The sequence below is a fragment of the Cetorhinus maximus genome, chromosome 29 (assembly GCF_964194155.1).
Source record: "Cetorhinus maximus chromosome 29, sCetMax3.hap1.1, whole genome shotgun sequence".
In the NCBI taxonomy this organism is placed as follows: Eukaryota; Metazoa; Chordata; class Chondrichthyes; order Lamniformes; family Cetorhinidae; genus Cetorhinus; species Cetorhinus maximus.
In genome coordinates, this window is record NC_135907.1 from 16,298,002 (window position 1) to 16,311,437 (window position 13,436).

Here is a 13,436-nt window from a genome sequence, read left to right on the forward strand (position 1 = left end):
GGCCTCTGCAGCTCTTCCCTGTCAGTCAGGGCACCAGGCGCATCTCTGGAGGGACAGAGTCTGGTAGAGTTAGATTGACTGATGGAGATAGTGGGCTGAGGGAGTTGGATTAACAGATTGACCGGTCGAAATGGCTAAATTGATAGAGTGGGATTGACCGATGTGGTTAATTGATGGATAAGAGAGTGGTTGATACAAATAGAGAGTTGGATACGGTCAGCTCAATAGAGATGGCTGGATGGACAGAGAGGGATGGACAGATAGTGATAGATAGACAGATGGACTGAGAGGGATAGGTCAATAAAGTTGGGTAAACAGAGGGTTAGAGGCAGCTGCACCGATACACTGAGAGAGAACAGCAGAAAGGGAGATTAACGGAGACGGGTGGATTGATAAGGGAGGTAAATCGATGGGGATATAATGACTGACCGCGTGAATAGATTAACCCATTAAAGTGAGCGGGTTAATATCACATAGTGTGCAGCACACAAGCACAAAGCCCCAGCCCTAAGAGTTTTGCTTATGGACATTGGGGATGTTTTGTAGAGTTGCTTCCTTTTAATAGAAAGAGTATTTTCAAACATCTCACGAGACCCGCCTGCCCTGTCTTAACGGTGAATACTGGAGAGGGGGGGGGTTGCTTGAATGAGAGAGTGTTCAAAATGTTGCCTTGGTTTGCTAGGCCCAGCACCAAACAGGGATCAGGTTTGTAGTCAGGCAGGCCGTTCAATGCCTTGATGGGCTGGGCCTTTGCTTTGTTAACTGGGAATCTGAGTGCCAAGACCACTCCTGAAGGTTTACCATCAGGAAATTTCCCGTTAGACCAACGACAAGAAACAAACCCAGCCGGACCCAACGCTGGGTGAGGTGGCAGCCTATCATTCAATCCACACTTTACCATCCCATATTCCTCCCAGCGCCCAAATCCCTTATTCTCATTGAGATCATAGAAACTTTGCAACACAGAAGGAGGCCGTTCGGTCCATCATGTCCCTGCTGGTCGACGAAGAGCTGCCCAGCCAAATCCCCCCCTTCCTGCGCTCGATCTGTAAGCCTGCAGGCTACGGCACTGCAACTAGGCATCGTTCCAACTGTGGTGAGAGTTTCTGCCTCTACCACCCATTGGGGCAGTGGGTTCTAGACCTCCACCAGCCTCTCCTCTTCCTATCCTCCTACCAACTACTTTAAATCTATGCCACCCCCCACCCACTACTCCGGTTTCTCACCTTGTACTAAAGTAAATGGGTTGTCCCTGTTTATGGTCCTTGTAATTTTATACGCGTCAATTAAGTCACCCCTCAGCCTCCCCTGTTCCAAGGATAACAACCCCAGTCGCTCCAGGCTTTCCGTGCAGCTAGAATTTGCCTGACCTGGCACCATCATTCTGTTGCTAAAATCTGAACCCGGCGATGGCGACAGTAGCGGAACAGTCCACTGACAGCAGGGGTAGCCATGCAAATGAGGGGGGAGAATTTACTGGGCTAAGGGGAAAGAGCAGGCGATAATTGGATAGCTCTTTCAAAGAGCCAGCACAGGCACAGTGGGCAGAATGGCCTCCTCATATGCTCTACAGTTCTAAATTGAAAAGCATCCATGATGCCATTGTTGATGTCACTTGGCTGGTTAATTGGAGGAGAATTCCATTTGGTTATTGTTGAATCACACGGTCCAGATGTTAGTTGGTTTGCACTGGATTTGCTGAACTCTACAGTCACAAGATGCCACATTTGGCCTCATGTTATGATATGGCAGGTGGTATTTGCCAGGCTGACCAAATCCCAAAGGGGAACTTAGCCAGGCTATCACAACGATTTTGTAATTTGTATTTATTACGAGAAGGTTTGTGCACTGAAGTCAGGAGTAATGAGTCCACTATCACCTTTTGAGATTTTAAAGATTAAAATTAAAACATTTATTAACAAAAAACTTAAACACACAAGATTACAGTTACACAGTTACATTTAGCTTTATAACAGTTCTCACAAGATTCCTACTTATCTAGACTTCTGACTACCAGGCAACAGTCCAAATAGATTCTTAATCTATAAAACATCCAGCAATATTACCACAAGCACCCACTGTTGCTGTAAGGGAGGGATTTCACAGCTTCTTTCTCCCTCTCACTCGACAATGGAATTCCCAAAGGCTTTTAACAAAACCTTGATTACTGGAATAGCAAACTTCCCCAGGGTGGCTTTAGGCTTTACCATTGGTCTGTTTCACACAGCGCACCTTCCAAGATCTCACATGGCCACTCCACACAAAGCTTTCCATTTTTCTTTAAATATATTTTCTCCCTTATGATTTGTAAATCACATTGTTTCACCCTTTCTTTGAAAGTTACTTTTCCCAGAATATAAAAAACTTTCATGTTGTCATTATGGCCAACACTTTTGGGAAAAATAAACTTAATAACTTTGCCTTATTTATCTTGCCAGTCGTAAACATCTTATCATGTCCCTTTGAAAATCAAAAAACCTCTCAATTTATTTAAAAAATGCAAATTCTATTCACACTGTATCTGCTGAAACTTCATCCTAGTTTACCCATCTCCATTTCAAATGCTTATTTTACACCTAAACCCTTTTGATGATTAAAACCTTGCAGTCTGACTGTCTGCAGTTTAATTAAACTAGACACACACACACACACACACACACACATAAACATACACACAGTCCCCATAAGCCTGCTTTAAAGTACACCACAGTAATATTAGGAAAAAAATGATCTTTCCTTTACACTTACCATCCTCCCTCCAGGCTAAAGAGGGTTAAAAATCAACCAAGGCTCCCTGTTCCCAGTCACTGCCTAGTGAGCTCTGCCAGAAAGATGGTGTCTTTGCCGTGAATCGAGGGGAGGATCAGAGTTTACTTGTGATCCCCTCCATACGTGAATGACTGTCACATGAATAATGGCCTTTTGATGCCACTGGTGCAAGGCTGCATCTCAGGGTAGGCATTCCCGTGCGTTGTAGCTCAGTGCAATGTAAAGAGTGAAGAGCCAGGAATGGTGATTTGAAATGAAGACATTGCTGAGGAAGCTCTCCTTGCAGCCGGCACTGATACAATGCCCTTTCCTTCCTTCCTCCTCCCCATCCTACACAGTACCAACCGAGGAAATGTCGAGCCTGACGCCGGAATCATCACCAGAGTAAGTTCAACTCTTTGGCTAAGGGTAATATCAGGGGGCAGAGAATAACCTCCTGCCCTGAGTCACACCCACACTGTTTACCTGTGACTTCTGTCTCATTCCCATCTCCCTTTCTCTCTGAACTCCTTTTTCTCACACTTTCCTTTTCCATTCTCTTTCTTTCTCATATTAATCTTCTTCTTCCTCTTTATTTTGTTCTGACCATTGTTTATCTTTCTCTTTGCCTTGCTCTCCCTCTCTTAGTTTTTCTTTCTATTTAAAGTTTTCTCTTTCCTCTTTATCTCCTTCTCTCTCTCTTTCCTCTCTATCTCCTTCTCTCTCTTTCCTCTCTATCTCCTTCTCTCTCTCTTTCCTCTCTATCTCCTTCTCTCACTTTCCTCTCTATCTCCTTCTCTCTCTATTTCCTCTCTATCTCCTTCTCTCTCTCTTTCCTCTCTATCTCCTTCTCTCTCTCTTTCCTCTCTATCTCCTTCTCTCTTTCCTCTCTATCTCATTCCTCTCCCTCATTTCTTCTCACTTTACTCTCCTATCTTTTTCTCTCTCCCTCTTCCCTCTCTATCTCATTCCTTCTCTTTCCTCTCCCCCCCTCCTTCTCACTTTCCTCTCTTTCCTGATCTCTCTTTCTGTCTTTTCTTTCTATTGGGAGTGCCGCAGTGCCGGAGGTGCCATCTTTCCGATGAGTTGTTAAACCTCCTTGGTGGATGTAGGAGATCCCATGCCACAGTTTTGAAGGAGAGCAGGGGAGTTCTCCCTGGCCAATATTTATCCTTCAACCAACATCACAAAAAACAGATTAACTTATCATTATCACATTGATGTTTGTGGGAGCTTGCTGTGCGCAGATTGGCTGCTGCATTTCCTATATTACAACAGTGACTACACTTCAGTGACTACTCATTGTCTGTAAGAGACCTCCGGTGCACTATATAAATACAGCCCTTTCTTTTCTTTTTCTTATCGTCCCAGAGGTGCAGAACAGGATTGCAGAACAACGTCACCAAACATAGCGCCCTCTGTGAGAGGGGGGAGGCAGAGGAGGGGGTAGATTGGGGGGTGGATGGTCGTCAGATTGTGGTGGGGTGGGGGGGGAGTGGGAATTGGGCGTTACAGCATTGAGGGGGAGGAAAGCATGGGAGGAATGGAATGGGGATGGCATAAGGAAGAAGGTGATTGGGATGGGATGAGGATGAAATCTTTCTGGTCCCGCGAAGGCGGCTTCCAGGAGGGATCGGGAGGAAATTTTGAAAATAGGAGCTGACCTGATGCATTCCCTCTTCGGGGCAATCTTTCCAGAGGTAGGTCAGCACTTGCAGAGGCTACCCATCCAGCGGTTGCACGTTGCCAATCTGAAGAATTAAATGCCCGATTGCAAAGTGATTGAGGACCATCACTAGTGTCTTCCCAGCAATGGATGGACCCTCCCCACTGATGTTCAAGTTGTCAGGAGCCTCGTAGCAGCTTGCCAGTGGTTTCCCCTTTGAAGAAGGGGGAAGCAGTTGGCCGAGTGGTAATATGACTAGACTAGCAAACTAGGCCAATGCTCTGGGAGTACGGGTTCAAATCCTACCATAGCAGCTGGTGGAATTTAAATTCAATTAATAAAATCTAGGATATAAAGCTAGTCTCAATAGTGGTGATCATGTAGCTATCATTGATTGTTGTAAAAACCCATCTGGTTCACTAATGTCCATTCTTACCTGGTCTGGCCTGCAAGTGACTTCAGATCCACTGTAAAGTGGTTTACTCTTAACTGCCCTCTGAAGCAGCCTAGCAAGTCACTCAGCTCAACAAATACTGGCCTTGCCAATGACACCAAAAAAAAAAAAAAAAAAAAAAAACCCCATGAATGAATTGAGAAAAAAAGCTCGGGCGAACTCAGAGCTGTTGCCAGAGATTTTTTTAAAATTTATTTCATGTGTGTCACCTGTGGCTCAGTTAGTAGCATACACGCCCCCTGAACTTCTGGGTTCAAGTCCCAAGCCCAGGGTTTGAGTGCAAAGGTCAAAGCTGGCACTTCAGTGAAATACTGCGGGAGTGCTGCACTGTTGGAGGTGTTGCCTTTTGGGTGAGATGTTAAACCGAGGCCCTGTCTGCCTGCTCGGGCGGAGAGTGTAAAATATTCCCTGGCTCTACTTCGAGAAGAGCAGGGGAGTTCTCCCAGCGTCCTGACCAATATTTATTTTTCATTCAACATCACAAAACACAGGTTATCTGGTGGTTATCACATTGCTGTTTGTGGGAACTTGGTGTGTACAAATTGGCTGCTGAGTTTCTTACATTATAACATTGACTACACTTCAAAAAGCATTTCATTGGCTGTAAAGCGCCTTAGGACATCTGGTGGATGTGAAAATTGCCATATAATGGCAAGCCCTTTTAAAAAATTTCTCTTCTCTTTCTCTTTCTTTTTCCTTCATTTTATCCTTTACATTTTTTTATTCTCTATCTAATCTTTCAGAAGGTGCCCCTCCAATAGTTACACTGTGCATACTTCCAAGGCTGCGGGCCCTCTGATTGGGTCACCAGCCTCAGAAACGCACTCGCCATCCTTAATTGGTCGGCAGACCCAGAGACGGCATCTCAATTGGCTGCCTCCGGGAAATATCCTCAGCAGGGCAGCCTGTCAAGCAGACTGGGGTCGGGACCTAGAAATGGTCCCCAGTCTTGGGACAGAAGATTTTGTCCAATATGAAAGGGATCAAAGGAATGGCATGGGTGTGTCATAAGAGGGATGGCATGAGAGGGGTGGCATGAGAGGGATGGCATGAGAGGGGTGGCATGAGAGGGATGGCATGAGACGGGTAGCATGAGTGGGATGGCATTAGAGGGATGGCATGAGAGGGATGGCATGAGTGGGATGGCATGAGTGGGATGGCATGAGAGGGATGGCATTAGAGAGATGGCATTAGAGGGATGGCATGAGAGGGATGGCATGAGAGGGATGGCATTAGAGGGGGGCATTAGAGGGGGAGCATGAGAGGCATGGCATGAGTGGGATGGCATGAGAAGGGTAGCATGAGAGGGATGGCATGGCCTGGGATGGAGATACAAGATGGAAATATAGTTGCCATTAAAATACTAATTTCTTCGCAAATATTTTGCGGGTCTCTCCTAGTACTAAAATAATTTACACTGGGGGATGAGAGAGCTGGACTTTGTCTCTTGAATTCCAGATTAAATCCAGCTCAAAGTGATGGGGTAAATTTCCTCTCTCTGCCAGCCCTAAGTCTTTAAGTGGAATAAGTGTGGGCAGTCATAGTGCATAGTGGGCATGGAGCCACACAATGAAACCACAATAAATAGGCACAAAATTAGTCATCTTATTTGCAGTGACCACAAGATTGGAAAGATGTCACCTTACTATGGTAGCAAGACTGAGAGTGAAGCACATTGCAGAGTGAAAACAAAAGGAGTTTTACTCTGCATCGGAGCTGAGTCCGTGTAGGAAGAGTTTTGCACTGCACCTGACTCTTGGTGCACATGATCAAAAAATCCTCAATGGAACGCTATAGGGGGAGCTTTACTGTGTATCCAACTCATGCTCCATCTGACATGGGGATAATGGGATAATGTAGAGGGAAGTTTACACTGTGTCTAACCCTGTACAGTACAAGGGCAACTTTATACTTTAAGCCATGCTGTGTCACATCTGTTAGTGATCAGAACAGTTCAGAAGGAAGCTTACATGGTATCTAATCCAGGACTTCCCAAACTGTGGGTTGCGACTCCGAGATGAGATTTTGGGTTTGCAAGTTCCCTGACGGCAATGGTTGCCATGGAGCTTGGACTGATTCTGACAGAGGTCCCTTGAAATCCTTGCCTTTTTTCCCTGTGGCTCGGTGTGTTTTCATCAACTGCCCCGACACACAACTCCTGATCCCCTGCCAACCACCCCCTCCCACCCACCCCCGCCTCCCACAGTCAAAAACTAAAACCCCTCCTCCCAACTCCCCACCTCAGCTGCTGAAGCCTTCGTGCCCCTCAACAACCGAAGCCTTGGCCTCCACCCCCGCCTAAGCACCTGAAGCTTTCCACCCCCCTCATCCTCCTCCTCCAGCTCAACGTACCCCCCCCCCCGCCTCAAAAATTTTCATTCTGGGACCACATGAAGTATGAGGCATTAAAATGGGAAAAAGTTTGGGAAACGCTCCGCTCTGTACCTGACGAGAGGGCTTGATGTCCTATCTGGACTCCACATCTCTCCTCATCTGCATCCTGACAGTGGCCTTTCTTGCTGAGTAACGCCTGTTTTCTCTCTATCTTGCAGACTTGCTAAGAAGTCGTGGTTTGGAAACTTCATTAACCTGGACAAAGAAGAACAGATATTTGTTGTCATCAGAGATAAGCCTCTGAGTTCCATCAAAGCAGACATTGTGCACGCCTTCCTCTCAGTGAGATACTTAACCATTTCTTCCTCCGAAACCTGTTTGTGCACCCCCGAAATGTATTAGAGACTGGGAGAGTCCCAGATTCAGCCACCGAACTGTGCTGCGTTAACTGAACTTAACCAGGATGGGGGTGTGGGCACAGCAGATAGATTGGAGAAGCTGGGACTGTTTCCCTTGGAGAAGGTTGAGAGGAGATTTGAGTGATGATGTTCAAACTCGTGAGGGATCTGGGCAGAGTAGACAGGGAGAAACTGTTCCCACTGGTGGGAGGATCGAGGACGAGAGGGTACAGATTTAAGGTGATTGGCAAAAGCAAGCAATGGAGACACGAGGAGAAACTCTTTCACACAGCGAGTGGTTAGGATCTGGAATGGGCTGCCTGAGAGAGCGATGGAAGCAGGTTCACTAGGGAATTGGATTATTATCCAAAAATGTGCAGGGTTACAGGGAGAAGGCAGGGGAGTGGCACTAGGCGGATTGCTCGTTGGGAGAGCAAACATGACGGGCTGAATGGCTAGCTTTGGCTGTAACGATTCTGTGACAATTTGCCTCGGTACACTTTCAGAGTTTTGGGAGGGAGGTGGAGGGAATATTTAACGCACGGTTCCCATTTCCGGTCATCTCCCTCCTCATACACCTGGAAAGAGCTTGCGCAAGAAATGAGGTGAGGATTGCGGTTCAGATATTCTGCTGATGTTCAGGCCTACACTTTCAGCCTGACCCGTGCTGCTTGTTCATCGACCTGGGGGCAGGTGGAATGCTCTGCCCGGCTGTTCCATTGGGCTGCCTATATAGGTTTACCTGTTGACGGTGGGAGGGAGATGGTAATATCACTAGACCAGTAATCCAGAGGCTCAGGCTAATTCTCTTGGGTCCTGGGTTCAAATCCAACCACGGCAACTGGGAGAATTTGAACTCAATTAATAAAACCTGGATTTGGAAGCTAGTCTCGATAATGGTGACCATGAAACTGTCATCGATTGTCACTAAAAACCCATCTGGTTCACTGATGCCCTTTAGGGAAGGAAGGAAATCTGCCGTCCTTACCCGATCTGGCCTACAAGTGACTCCAGTCCGACAGCAATGGTGTGATTGCATCTTAACCGCCCTCTGAAATGGCCTAAAAAGCCACTCAGTTCAAGGGCAATCAGGGATGGGGCAACAAATGCTGGCCTAGCCAGCAACACCAACATCCTGGGAAAAACTTGGGTGGGTGGGGGGGGGAAGTGCGGGGACGCGCCGCCATTTTACATGGGCGGGCCAATTAAGGCTCGCCCAGCGTGACATCCGCAAGGAAGCACTATGCGCTCCGTGTGCAGGCCTGGGGGGGTGGTGGAGAGGTGGTGTTCCCCTCAGCCGGGAGTGTGCTTTCCGCCAAAAAGCGCACTGATCTCCCTGAGGCCAAGTGCTGCCTCCGGGAGATCGGCTCCGAATTAAAATTTGCAATACAAACGATAGAAATATTTCCCTGACATGTCCCGTCATGTGACACTGTCACGTGAGTTGGGACACGTCCATCACTTTAACTGAAACCTTTGTGAAAAATTTAAATACCCTCATCAAACCTCATCCCGCCCGTGGATGAGGTTTGATGCTTTCTCTGAAGCCCGCCAGGGCTCCCGGCCTCCCCGCCAACCTTAAGGTTGGACGGGCGGGTCTATTAACGACTTTAATTAGTTTTTTAATGGCTTCAGTAGGTCGTTGACAGGTCGGCGGGCACACAGCTGATTCAGCTGCACCCCCGCCGACCTGAAAATGGAAATGACGCGGGGGTGACATCGGGAGTTCCACACGTCAGCAAGCTGGCCCTGACCCCGCTCGCCGACCGGAAGATCCTGACCCCTGTGAACAAATTTTTTTAAAATGGTTAGACGGAATCACAGACTCGTTACAGTTGCAGAAGGAGACCATTCAGCCCGGCGTGCTGTGCCAGCTGTCCAAAGGAGAAATCCGCCTGGTGCCAACTCCACCCCCCTAACCCTGCACATTCTTCCTTTTCAGGTAATAATCCAATTCCCTCTTAAATGCCTCAATTGAACCTGCCTCCGCCACACTCAAGCAGCACATTTCAGGTCCTAACCACTCGCTGTGTGGAAGAGTTTCTCCTCGTGTTGCCATTGCTTCTCTACGTTAAAACCGCGTCCCTTTGTTCTTCATCCTTCCACCAGTGGGAACGGTTTTTCATTGAGCATTGCCGAAAGAAAGAGACATGTTGAAACTTTTCAAGCATTGCCAAGTCTGGTTTAGATTTCAAACAATGCTTGGCAGTTAACTGTCAGTCACCATCACTGGTGCATTCCCCATGGCAACGCCTCTACCAATCAGAGTCCACTTGCCTACCAATCAGCACTCTCTTCACATACAGTATAAATTGTTGTTTTCCCCTTATTTTGGTATCCTTGCGAAGTGTCCTGATGAGTGTAAGACGAAAAGTTTCAACAAGTCTCTTTCTTTAGCAAGAACAGTTTTTCCCTCATCTACTCTGTCTAGACCCTCATGGTTTTGAACACCTCTATCAAGTCTCCTCTCAACCTTCTCTCCCCCAAGGAAAATAGTCCTAACTTCTCCAATCCATCTACGTAACTGAAGATCCTCATCCCTCGTGAACCTTTTCTGCACTGCCTCCAGTGCCTTCACATCCTCCCTAAAATGCAGTGCCCCAGAACTGGACACGATACTCCAGTTGAGGCCGACTGAACCAGTGTTTTGTACAAGTTTACCATAAGGGCAATTCTCCATGTACCCCTATTAATAAAGTCTAGGATGCTGTACGTTTAATTAACTGCACTCTCAACCTGTCCTGCCACCTTAACTGGACATGTGTATAAAGTTCATGCCGCTGAAGGGATTATGGGCTGCGTCACGTCTTGTGGCATTTCCACCACTCAGAGTTAGTGTGCAGATGCTGATTGTTCAGCCCTGGGGCTCAATGGATGGGATATTGTGGGGAGGGGGGCGGGTGGAGGGGGTTAGAGGGTTGGTGCACTGGTTGGGGGTGGGGCAGTGAAGACCTTGGGTCACAAAATGCTTTCACAGGTCCTTCTCCTTTATCAACGATTTAGAGGCCCAACGGTCCACCAAATGAAATTTTCTTCTCAATGTGACAGACCAACCAAACAGGCCACAGTTACCAACTATCCAGGATTGTCCAGAAATTGAAAATTAACTACAAAAGGGACTTGGGTATCCTTGTTCATGAGTCACTGAAAACTAACATGCAGGTACAGCAAGCAACTCAGAAGGCAAATGGTATGATTGCCTTTACTGCAAGAGAATTTGAGTAATGGAGTAAAGACGTCCGACAGCAATCATATAGAGCCTTGGTCAGGCCACACCTGGAGTATTGTGTGCAGTTTTTGGCCTCCTTTCCCTAAGGACAGATATACTTGCCATAAAGGGAGTGCAATGAAGGTTCACTAAATTAATTCCTGGGATGGCGGGATTGTCTTATGAGAGACAATTAAATAGACTGGGCATTTAGTCCTCGGATAAAAGCAAAATGCTGCAGACACTGGCAATCTGAAATAAAAACAGAAAATGCTCAGCTCTGTGGAGAGAGAAACAGAGTTAACGTTAGGAGTCCATATGACTCTCCTTCAGAGCTAAAGGGAAGTAGAAATGCGAGAATTTATACTGTCTAAGGGGGAAGGTGGAGCAGGTGAAGCTGGATAGAAGGTCAGCGATAGCTGGGAGCTGAGGAGAGATTGACAAAGATGTCATGGACACAAGACAAAGGGTGTTAATGGTAGTGTTAAGGGCTAAAGAAGGTGCTGATAGTGGCATAAAGGCGAGAAAGCAGAATGTGTGAATAGGAGAACAATAATCAGCTCTATGAAAGCAAAACATGGAACAAGTAACAGATGGTCTGTGTGGGTTAGGGTGGGGGGAGGGGCAGTGGTTGAGGAAAAAGGATAGAAAAAGGGATAAAAAATAATGATTAGATGAATTTAAAAAATGTAAATAAAAAATAAAATTAAATGTGAAAAAGGGATTAAAGCGGTGATGGCAGAGAAGAGAGTTCATGACCTGAAGTTGTTGAGCTCAATATTCAGTCCGGAAGGTTGTAAAGTGCCTAGTCGGAAGATGAGGTGCTGTTCCTCCAGTTTGCGTTGGGCTTCACTGGAACAATGCAGCAGGTCAAGGACAGACATGTGGGCAAGAGAGCAGGGTGGTGTGTTGAGATGGCGAGCGACAGGGAGGTCTGGGTCATGCTTGCGGACAGACCAAAGGTGCCCCACAAAATGGCCACCCAGTCTGTTTGGTCTCCCCAGTGTAGAGGAGACCACACTGGGAGCAACGAATACAGTAGACCAAATTGAAGAAGGTGCAAATGAAGCGCTTCGGTGAGGAGGTAAAAGGGCAGGTGTTGCACCGTCTGCGTTTTCATTGGAAGGATTTATTCCTTGTTTAGAAGAATGAGAGGTGATCTCATTCAAACATACAAAATTCTTACAGGGCTTAATAGGGTAGATGCTGGGGGGGTCTAGAACCAGGGGACACAGCGTCAGAATAAAGGTCAGGCCATTTAGGACTGAGATGAGGGAGAATTTCTTCACCCAGATGGTGGTGAATCTTTGAAATTCTCTGCCACAGAGGGCAATGGAGGCTCAGTCCTTGAGTATGTTCATGACTGAGATCGATAGATTTCTACATATTACAAACATCGAGGGATACGGGGATAGTTCAGGAAAATTGTGTTGAAGTAGAAGATCAGCCATGAATGGTGGAGCAGGATCGAAGGGCCGAATGGCCTACTCCTGCTCCTATTTCTTATTTCCTTAGAACACTGCTGTGAGAAAACCCCGGAGAAAAATCATACAGGCCTTAAAATAAAATTGCTTTTTTTTTTTCATTTTCTTTCAACAGTCTTGTTTATCAATTTTAAAAGTATTGGCGATTGGGGCAAAGGTTAACTGATATCATCAGATAGCAAAAAGTAATTTTGCTTTCCAATTGGCTGTGGGAAGGCATGGACTGTGAGGATTGACATGTTGGGCCACCAATAGCGTGGATGTAGGCGCGGCCTAGTTGGAGGCAGGCCTTTTGTTTTGTTCTTTCACAGTATGTGGGCGCTGCTGGCTTAGGCCATCATTTGTTGCCCATCTCTAATTGCCCTTGAGAAGGTGATGGTGAGCTGCCATGTTGTAGGTGCACCCACAGTGCTGTGAGAGAGGAAGTTTCAGGATTTTGACCCAGCGAGTGAAGGAACGGCGATATATTTCCAAATCAGGATGGTGAGTGACGTGGAGGGGAACTTGCAGGTGGTGGTGTTCCCATGCATCTGCTGCGCTTGTCCTTCTAGGTGGTAGAGGTCGCGGGCTTGGAAAATGCTGTCGAAGGAGCCTTGGTGAGTTGCTGCATATGGTATATGGTACGCACTGATGCCACTGTGTGTCAGTGGTAGGGGGAGTGAATGTTAAAGGTAGTGGATCGGGTGCCATTCAACCTTGGGATTGTTGGAGCTGCACTCATACAGGCAAATGGAGAGTATTCCATTGCACTCCTGACTTGTGCCTTGTAGATGATGGTGGACAGGCTTTGTGGAGTCAGGAGGTGAGTTATTCTCTGAGAATTCCCAGCCTCTGACCTGCTCTTGTAGCCACGGTATTTATATGGCTGGTCCAATTCAGTATCTGGTCAATGATAACTCCCTGGAAGTTGATAGTGGGGGATTCAGCGATGGTAATGCTATTGAATGTCAAGGGGAGATGGTTTGATTCTCTCTTGTTGGAGAGTATGTGATGAAACTTTCAGGAATACCTTCAACCAAAGTTGGCAATCCTAAAGTGCACCTACCGTCTTGTCGGAGGCCGGGATTTCTCCTATATGTTGAATGGCTGCAATGTTGGAAATTTGGCCGAAGTTAGGAACCGGGGTGGGTGGGGGGTGCAAGGG

At 46.9% G+C, this 13,436-nt stretch overlaps 2 protein-coding genes across 2 annotated transcripts in view; one reads left to right on the forward strand and one right to left on the reverse strand.

The window, feature by feature from the left end:
• LOC144669306 (serine/threonine-protein kinase BRSK2-like) overlaps positions 1–13,436 on the forward strand; it is a 168,118-nt gene that overhangs the window by 149,809 nt on the left and 4,873 nt on the right. Inside the window, exons 15-16 of the mRNA XM_078531662.1 lie at positions 3,108–3,153; positions 7,421–7,544. Coding sequence (XP_078387788.1) covers positions 3,108–3,153; positions 7,421–7,544 — 170 coding nt within the window. The remainder of the gene's footprint in view (positions 1–3,107; positions 3,154–7,420; positions 7,545–13,436) is intronic.
• LOC144669307 (carnitine O-palmitoyltransferase 1, liver isoform-like) overlaps positions 1–13,436 on the reverse strand; it is a 534,090-nt gene that overhangs the window by 3,629 nt on the left and 517,025 nt on the right. The gene's annotated exons all lie outside the window — the stretch shown is intronic.